Source organism: Agrilus planipennis, unplaced genomic scaffold (genome assembly GCF_000699045.2).
Source record: "Agrilus planipennis isolate EAB-ADULT unplaced genomic scaffold, Apla_2.0 scaffold611, whole genome shotgun sequence".
Lineage (NCBI taxonomy): Eukaryota > Metazoa > Arthropoda > Insecta > Coleoptera > Buprestidae > Agrilus > Agrilus planipennis.
In genome coordinates, this window is record NW_020439265.1 from 4,944 (window position 1) to 13,663 (window position 8,720).

At 30.1% G+C, this 8,720-nt stretch overlaps 5 protein-coding genes across 8 annotated transcripts; 2 read left to right on the forward strand and 3 right to left on the reverse strand.

Moving 5' to 3' along the window:
- Window positions 1-454: 454 nt before the first annotated feature.
- On the reverse strand, window positions 455-1,638 carry LOC112905586 (protein unc-119 homolog). The gene is made up of 4 exons (XM_025978274.1): window positions 1,634-1,638; window positions 1,261-1,593; window positions 1,023-1,195; window positions 455-960 (listed from the first exon to the last, which is right to left on the reverse strand). The coding sequence occupies exons 1-4, from the start codon at window positions 1,636-1,638 to the stop codon at window positions 842-844; spliced, it is 630 nt and encodes a 209-aa protein (XP_025834059.1). The 3' UTR covers window positions 455-841.
- A 1,221-nt stretch (window positions 1,639-2,859) lies between these two features.
- On the reverse strand, window positions 2,860-4,390 carry LOC112905584 (ras-related protein Rab-35-like). Its single transcript, XM_025978272.1, has 4 exons — window positions 4,180-4,390; window positions 3,927-4,101; window positions 3,738-3,862; window positions 2,860-3,665 (listed from the first exon to the last, which is right to left on the reverse strand). The coding sequence occupies exons 1-4, from the start codon at window positions 4,229-4,231 to the stop codon at window positions 3,412-3,414; spliced, it is 606 nt and encodes a 201-aa protein (XP_025834057.1). The 5' UTR covers window positions 4,232-4,390; the 3' UTR covers window positions 2,860-3,411.
- Window positions 4,391-4,660: 270 nt separating this feature from the next.
- LOC108743581 (protein ABHD11-like) lies at window positions 4,661-5,997 on the forward strand. 4 transcript variants are annotated; one of them, XM_025978270.1, is made up of 4 exons: window positions 4,662-5,158; window positions 5,249-5,475; window positions 5,538-5,660; window positions 5,717-5,997. In XM_025978270.1, exons 1-4 carry the CDS (start codon window positions 4,763-4,765, stop codon window positions 5,850-5,852), a joined length of 882 nt encoding a protein of 293 aa, XP_025834055.1. In that variant the 5' UTR covers window positions 4,662-4,762; the 3' UTR covers window positions 5,853-5,997. The 4 variants fall into 4 exon arrangements, with proteins under 4 accessions (XP_025834056.1, XP_025834055.1, XP_025834054.1 ...); XM_025978269.1 differs by having other exon boundaries at window positions 4,667-5,158; window positions 5,532-5,660; XM_025978271.1 differs by lacking the exon at window positions 5,717-5,997 and having other exon boundaries at window positions 4,661-5,158; window positions 5,558-5,674.
- Window positions 5,998-6,062: 65 nt separating this feature from the next.
- LOC112905585 (ras-related protein Rab-35-like) lies at window positions 6,063-7,339 on the reverse strand. The gene is made up of 4 exons (XM_025978273.1): window positions 7,129-7,339; window positions 6,876-7,050; window positions 6,687-6,811; window positions 6,063-6,614 (listed from the first exon to the last, which is right to left on the reverse strand). The coding sequence occupies exons 1-4, from the start codon at window positions 7,178-7,180 to the stop codon at window positions 6,361-6,363; spliced, it is 606 nt and encodes a 201-aa protein (XP_025834058.1). The 5' UTR covers window positions 7,181-7,339; the 3' UTR covers window positions 6,063-6,360.
- Window positions 7,340-7,610: 271 nt separating this feature from the next.
- Window positions 7,611-8,714, forward strand: LOC108744117 (protein ABHD11-like; the record flags this gene model as incomplete). The annotated part of the gene is made up of 4 exons (XM_025978268.1): window positions 7,611-8,107; window positions 8,198-8,424; window positions 8,481-8,609; window positions 8,666-8,714. Coding segments are annotated over exons 1-4 (801 nt in total), but the record flags the coding sequence as incomplete, so codon positions are not given.
- Window positions 8,715-8,720: the final 6 nt, after the last annotated feature.

Below are 8,720 nucleotides of genomic sequence, written 5' to 3' on the forward strand. Positions count from 1 at the left end.
TTTTTGGAAGTTAATAAAAATACCCTAGGTTACATTGCCTTAGAAATCATGAATTATGATACTTATGGCTGTTTGATAAACTCGAATATGATAACATTTCCAGTTGGGTTTGCATTAATAGACTTTAATTGCAAAACTTTCTTTATTTTTAAGCAAAATCCATAACACATTCTGTAATAATGGTATATAAATATAAAAACGTTTGCTACCAAATATTAGCCTGTCCTTTTGAGACAACGTTTATTATATTTTGATTTACTTTTCAACTATAGCCCAAAATATTCTTAAAAGATAAGATAAAAATTTACCTTAAAATATAATCTATATATTTACTGTTTCCTTTAATTTAAATATGGAAACAAAAGACTAGAATAGAAAAATATAAACAACTAATTAACGTTCTGTAAAATAAAGCATATCCTACATATATTTGTAAGCATTTAGACTAGAAACATAATAAAAAAATTTTTTAATAACATTGCACTTGATACAAAATAACTACGAAATACATTATGTAACACATAAAATTATATACAATAGAAATAAACAATATATCACATACAATAGGAATGCAACACAAATACTGTATCAATTTAAGCTTTGAGGAGATATAGCAGTTATCTAAAAAATTTAAATATTTTTAATTAGTCCAAATAGCAAAATGTCTTCTGTCTCAAAAAAAAAATGATAGGTGCCATTACGGATTCAAAACAAACCAGTGTTTGGTATTGTTTTTAAAGTTTGTGCTTTGGCTTAAAATTTAAAGCCCATATTCCCTCTATAAATATACTAAATGCAAAATGTGCAGTGAATAGTCAATTGTAACCCTGTGGTTTAAGTACTAAACATTAACACCTCCGTTGTAAGCATAATCAGCTTTATTATGCATAACAAGGCGATCATCAACAAAATAAAAGCTGTCTGAGCGTGTTTCAAACGGCGAAGCGATCATTTCTTCAACTGAAATGAAAATGAACAGTTTAGATAAATAATTGTGGTCGAAACTTGAAAAATGCTCGTACTTAACTCCTGTGATAAGGTGGGAAATTCATAAATGTGTTCACAAGTGTTCTTGGAGTATGGAATGCAAAAGCCAAATTCAAAATCAAATGTTTTGAGTAGTTTATCTCTAAAATAATGCTTCTCAATCATACGGAACTTATTAACTGGCTTACATCCAACAGTAAATTCCACTCTAATAAATTCATTTTAATTAACATTAAGGTGCAATAAAAAAACACGTAAAATGGGGTATCTTACGTTGCTCCTACAGTTTTTAATTTCAAAAACTGGGGTGTGAATTGGTATCTTACGAATCTACCCGCATTCGGGTCAATAACTTCTTCGTTTTCTACATTTTCGTCTGTGTGGTCTACAGGCGGCTTTGCAATTTCAAAAAGCACAGCACCACTTTCGAGATCTCTTATTTTAAATCTTGTGAAATCTATTTCATAAATGTTTGCATCAGGTGAACACAAGTAAGCTTCGGTAACTCGTGGTATTTTCAGGACATCGTCAGGAGAAATGATTTTACTGTTGTCTGTAACAAAATCAAGATTTTTGTTCGACAATTTTTCGCGGTATTTGTCTTCACTAAATGGAATTAGTTAATGTTTTATTGCAATTTTAATACACCATGTAATTAGTAGATGTCGCCTTGAATCATTTTTTATTTGCTTTTAATATTTTTTAAACATTTACATTTTCAACAATTTGTATATTAATACATCAACAATCTTTTTTTATAACGTTACTGAAGATTAATTATACATAAAGTATTTTTAAATAACTTCAATTAATTAATTAATTAATTTATTTGTTTTTCAGGTAAGTTTATTTATGTTCCCTTTATGATGATTGCGTGCAATTCAAAAACAAGGGTGAGATATATTCTTTTTTTATTAAATTGGTACAACAATAATACATACAATTTTGTTAGAAAAAAAGTACATACACGATGAAAACTTGCACAGATGCAAGCAGTAAATGCACAAAGAACTTAAGAAGTTTAAAACAGTAATATAAAATAGGGACAACAAAACATATTTCTAAATAATAAACAATCTAAATAGGTATTAATGTTCCTAAGTTACATTTTTATATAATATATATCATTACACTTTAGTTGTACATGAGCATTTTGACATTTTTTGTCTTAAAAAAATAGGAAACTTCGAATTTTGACTAAGTATAGATACAAGTCTAACACTTGATTTCAATATACATATTTACAAAGCTAAATACATTTTTAATTCCTTTATCAGAGGAATAATGACATTAATTAATTAATATATTTTAAACCACAAGGACATTTGAACTATTCACTTTTTTATGGTCTAACAACTAAATAAAAAAAAATATTTAAAGAGGAGGGAATTAACTTCAAACGCCCATGTCGTTTAGATTAGTAAAGTATTTAGGAAATTAAATCTGATATGACTAATGTAGTATTACATTTTTACTTGCACTCGTAAAAGGTGTAATTAATTGCACTATACAATTACATAATATAAACTGTACATATAAAAACCCAACTGGAAATAATGTAAAATTAGCAAATTATGCCATAATTATTCTGTAGTTATACCCATTAAAATTCACCTAATTTCTTTAGATAAAAAATCGTTTATTTTTCGCGTTCTATATAGTACACTACCTAACAAATTCGTTTTATAACATTTCATTTCTAATTTGTATTGGTATATTAAAAAGAAGACGTACAAAACTACAGATTAAAATTTAGATTAAGGAGATTATCATGTATATCACACATTGAAATTATATGGCGGAATTAGAGGTCTTACATACTTCTTTTAAAAACAGACAAAAATTATTGAATATATTAATACAAAAGCCCAATTATATATATTTTTTTAATTAATTAATACTGGCAAAATGCAAAGAATGTGGCAATTACGACATGGAATAGTATGTACTGAAGCATTTTGGTATTTTATATTGAATGATAATTTCATTCAAAAGGCTGTAGCAAGAGGAGTAATCTGCCCCTGCAGCTATAGATCACATTTTGTGCAAGTTATTATTATTGATGCTATATTACATTAAAATTTAGTTGGTTTACAGGCATATACTTCGGTCTATTATGGTGGAAACAAATAAAGTCCACTACTAATAACTTGTGCAAAAATGTGGGGGCACATTATCCCAGTTTACCCAATTTTTGATCTTTAAAAACCCAAAAAAAATATCAATTTACATATAAGAAAGTTTTAGACAGCATTCTAAATTAAATTTCCCATATATTGGAAATAAACATTTCAGAACTTATTTGAATAACAATAATATTTGGCTTTTTTTGCAAATGTAAAGCTATGAACAAAATGATTATCTATTGAGGAAGTTTTTTCACATTTTTGTATGAACACCAGACAAATAACACAATGTTGTGTGTTAACAGCACTTTTTTTTACCCTGCTTGTTACTCTTTCTCAAATTGACAGTATCATTTGATGTGACATTTTGGCGCTCTTTCATTTCTTGTTTGGATCTCAAAACTAACCTGGTTACACTTAAAAACATCTCTTCAACGTTTATATTGTCCTTTGCTGATGTTTCAAACAATTGAATGCCCATTGTGTCTGCAAATCTCTTTGCATCTTCTGTTAATACCACTTTACGGTCAGGACAATCATTTTTGTTTCCCACTATAGACAAAAAGATATTAAATCAAAATTTATATTTTCTAAAAGCAGTTATTATTAGAATATTAAACTTGCCTAATACTCTATTAACTACATCACAATTCTGCTCTATCTCATGTAACCATCTCTTTACATTAGCAAAAGTTTCCCCATTGGTAACATCATAAACTACAATAACCCCATGTGTTCCTCTGTAATACCTTTACAAACCATAAAGTATGTTAATATATTGTTATATATTTATTTAAGCGGTGACTTTCTTACGTGCTAGTAATAGTTCTAAATCGTTCTTGTCCTGCAGTATCCCAAATTTGTAGTTTCACTCGCTGTCCATCAATATTAACAGTCTTTATTTTAAAATCTACCCCTATCGTGGTGATGTAGCTCCCAGTAAACGTGTTATCGGAGAATCTTAAAAGCAAAGAGCTTTTTCCGACCCCTACAATCAAAAATTGCGATAAACGTTAGGTTTAGGCAGGAAGTGCGTTAATTCCAGCCTTAACCCCACCCCACTTACCACTGTCACCTATTATAAGCAATTTAAAGAGATGATCATAATCCTTTGCCATTTTGCACAAACGTGACACTCTGTTCACAAATAAGTCGTGTTAAGTCATGGATCAGGGTTTAATTGTGGAAATCACATCAAATCGACTATTCAAAACGGATCAAAATAAAGGTTGTGTTTCAACGTCTTATAAACTTATCATTGTAGTAATGACGTAATTAACATTCTTTCCTTTGGTATTTTTTAATACAAAAATCACTATAGAAAGTAACTAGTAAATGGATGTAATATGGAAAAACATCTTTTTTGGCATTTGAAGCTTAATATTTATAAAAAACTAACTTGCAAGTAAATGCAAAATAACAGAAACGAATATTAATTCTCAGTTTAGTAAATTAAAAAAAAATTGATTTATTTGTAATTCTGTTTTCATTTTCGATATGTTGACATCACTGACTAGTTGTCACCCTTTGTATATCTATTATCTATGGTTGACACCGTTGACACTGACAGTTAATTAACCTTAAAAAAAGTTGTACATAACCTTTGTTTTTTTTGAAAACTTATTTATTAAGAAGTCCTATATTTAAAAATGCTACTGTATATTAAATTAGCTAGGTCTTTAATAATACCTTTAAATGTTAGCAAACGTATGTTCTGCGCTGTTAAAAACATAACACCCATTTCTTTAGCATATAATAAAATAGATGGAGATCCATCTTTGGCTCCTGTTATAATTGCTCACGGTTTATTCGGTAATAAAACGAATTGGGCTACAATAGCCAAAAATTTGAATGAGAATACGAAAAGAACAACGATCGCGGTTGACCTTAGAAATCATGGTGACAGTGAACATTCATCAGAACACACTTATCCCCATATGGCAGAAGATCTACGTTTTACATTGACGCAATTAAATCTAAATAAATATTCTCTTCTGGGCCATTCTATGGGGGGCAGGACTGTGATGTTACTTGCATTGATGTATGTAAGTGGTAAGATTACATTTCAGTTTTTGTGCAATTAAGGTAGTTATTAGGAAAGTGTGTTTCTTTATAAGCCTTCATTGGAATTTTAGCCAGAACTGATAGAAAAATTGGTTGTGGCTGATATTTCACCAGTTACAGTCAGCCCACAATTAAGATCAATCGATAAGATATTTAAAGCAATGGAAAAGGTAGAATTTCCTAAAAAGGTAACAAGGGCCGCTTGTAGACGAATGGTTATAGAGCAGTTGGGAAGATATATAGACAGTGAAGACCTTAAGGCTTTTCTAGCTACAAATATAACTCCAATGGCAGATGGGTAAAGTTTTTAATCCATTTGATGAAAGATAAAAAAAGCAAATCCTAGTTTTGTAGCTATAGTTGGGCAATTAATGTTGCAGCATTGAAAGAGAATTATGAGGAAATTGCTGGGTTTCCAAAGATAGATAACCAATTTCACGGTCCCACATTGTTCATAGCAGGAGATCTTTCTGATTTTATTCCGTATGTAAAATTAACATTCGTGGGCACCTTAAAAGTATTGTTTTAATGACTTTTAGTCTTGATGAACATGATGGTATTTACAAAATATTCCCGAATGCTTCCATTACCTACATTAACGATGCAGGACATTGGCTACATGCCGATAATCCTAAGGAGTTTGTACGTGTTACTACCGAATTTTTGAATAGTTAATCAAGAATAATTTTTAGAAAACAATATTCTTAGATTATTTATTAGTAGCTAATTTAATTAATACTCATTATTATATACGTTTTTATCAACATTTTGAGTAATACTTGTAAATAGCGTCTTTAGCTTCAGATAATTAGAAGTGTAACTTGTGATATTATATTGAATAAAATTGAATAATTTAAATATAATAAGTGTTATTTATAAGGAAACAAATAAAGTCCACTACTAATAACTTGTGCAAAAATGTGGGGGCACATTATCCCAGTTTACCCAATTTTTGATCTTTAAAAACCCAAAAAAAAATATCAATTTACATATAAGAAAGTTTTAGACAGCATTCTAAATTAAATTTCCCATATATTGGAAATAAACATTTCAGAACTTATTTGAATAACAATAATATTTGGCTTTTTTTGCAAATGTAAAGCTATGAACAAAATGATTATCTATTGAGGAAGTTTTTTCACATTTTTGTATGAACACCAGACAAATAACACAATGTTGTGTGTTAACAGCACTTTTTTTTACCCTGCTTGTTACTCTTTCTCAAATTGACAGTATCATTTGATGTGACATTTTGGCGCTCTTTCATTTCTTGTTTGGATCTCAAAACTAACCTGGTTACACTTAAAAACATCTCTTCAACGTTTATATTGTCCTTTGCTGATGTTTCAAACAATTGAATGCCCATTGTGTCTGCAAATCTCTTTGCATCTTCTGTTAATACCACTTTACGGTCAGGACAATCATTTTTGTTTCCCACTATAGACAAAAAGATATTAAATCAAAATTTATATTTTCTAAAAGCAGTTATTATTAGAATATTAAACTTGCCTAATACTCTATTAACTACATCACAATTCTGCTCTATCTCATGTAACCATCTCTTTACATTAGCAAAAGTTTCCCCATTGGTAACATCATAAACTACAATAACCCCATGTGTTCCTCTGTAATACCTTTACAAACCATAAAGTATGTTAATATATTGTTATATATTTATTTAAGCGGTGACTTTCTTACGTGCTAGTAATAGTTCTAAATCGTTCTTGTCCTGCAGTATCCCAAATTTGTAGTTTCACTCGCTGTCCATCAATATTAACAGTCTTTATTTTAAAATCTACCCCTATCGTGGTGATGTAGCTCCCAGTAAACGTGTTATCGGAGAATCTTAAAAGCAAAGAGCTTTTTCCGACCCCTACAATCAAAAATTGCGATAAACGTTAGGTTTAGGCAGGAAGTGCGTTAATTCCAGCCTTAACCCCACCCCACTTACCACTGTCACCTATTATAAGCAATTTAAAGAGATGATCATAATCCTTTGCCATTTTGCACAAACGTGACACTCTGTTCACAAATAAGTCGTGTTAAGTCATGGATCAGGGTTTAATTGTGGAAATCACATCAAATCGACTATTCAAAACGGATCAAAATAAAGGTTGTGTTTCAACGTCTTATAAACTTATCATTGTAGTAATGACGTAATTAACATTCTTTCCTTTGGTATTTTTTAATACAAAAATCACTATAGAAAGTAACTAGTAAATGGATGTAATATGGAAAAACATCTTTTTTGGCATTTGAAGCTTAATATTTATAAAAAACTAACTTGCAAGTAAATGCAAAATAACAGAAACGAATATTAATTCTCAGTTTAGTAAATTAAAAAAAAATTGATTTATTTGTAATTCTGTTTTCATTTTCGATATGTTGACATCACTGACTAGTTGTCACCCTTTGTATATCTATTATCTATGGTTGACACCGTTGACACTGACAGTTAATTAACCTTAAAAAAAGTTGTACATAACCTTTGTTTTTTTTGAAAACTTATTTATTAAGAAGTCCTATATTTAAAAATGCTACTGTATATTAAATTAGCTAGGTCTTTAATAATACCTTTAAATGTTAGCAAACGTATGTTCTGCGCTGTTAAAAACATAACACCCATTTCTTTAGCATATAATAAAATAGATGGAGATCCATCTTTGGCTCCTGTTATAATTGCTCACGGTTTATTCGGTAATAAAACGAATTGGGCTACAATAGCCAAAAATTTGAATGAGAATACGAAAAGAACAACGATCGCGGTTGACCTTAGAAATCATGGTGACAGTGAACATTCATCAGAACACACTTATCCCCATATGGCAGAAGATCTGCGTTTTACATTGACGCAATTAAATCTAAATAAATATTCTCTTCTGGGCCATTCTATGGGGGGCAGGACTGTGATGTTACTTGCATTGATGTATGTAAGTGGTAAGATTACATTTCAGTTTTTGTGCAATTACGGTAGTTATTAGGAAAGTGTGTTTCTTTATAAGCCTTCATTGGAATTTTAGCCAGAACTGATAGAAAAATTGGTTGTGGCTGATATTTCACCGGTTACAGTCAGCCCACAATTAAGATCAATCGATAAGATATTTAAAGCAATGGAAAAGGTAGAATTTCCTAAAAAGGTAACAAGGGCCGCTTGTAGACGAATGGTTATAGAGCAGTTGGGAAGATATATAGACAGTGAAGACCTTAAGGCTTTTCTAGCTACAAATATAACTCCAATGGCAGATGGGTAAAGTTTTTAATCCATTTGATGAAAGATAAAAAAAGCAAATCCTAGTTTTGTAGCTATAGTTGGGCAATTAATGTTGCAGCATTGAAAGAGAATTATGAGGAAATTGCTGGGTTTCCAAAGATAGATAACCAATTTCACGGTCCCACATTGTTCATAGCAGGAGATCTTTCTGATTTTATTCCGTATGTAAAATTAACATTCGTGGGCACCTTAAAAGTATTGTTTTAATGACTTTTAGTCTTGATGAACATGATGGTATTTACAAAATATTCCCGAATGCTTCCATTACCTAC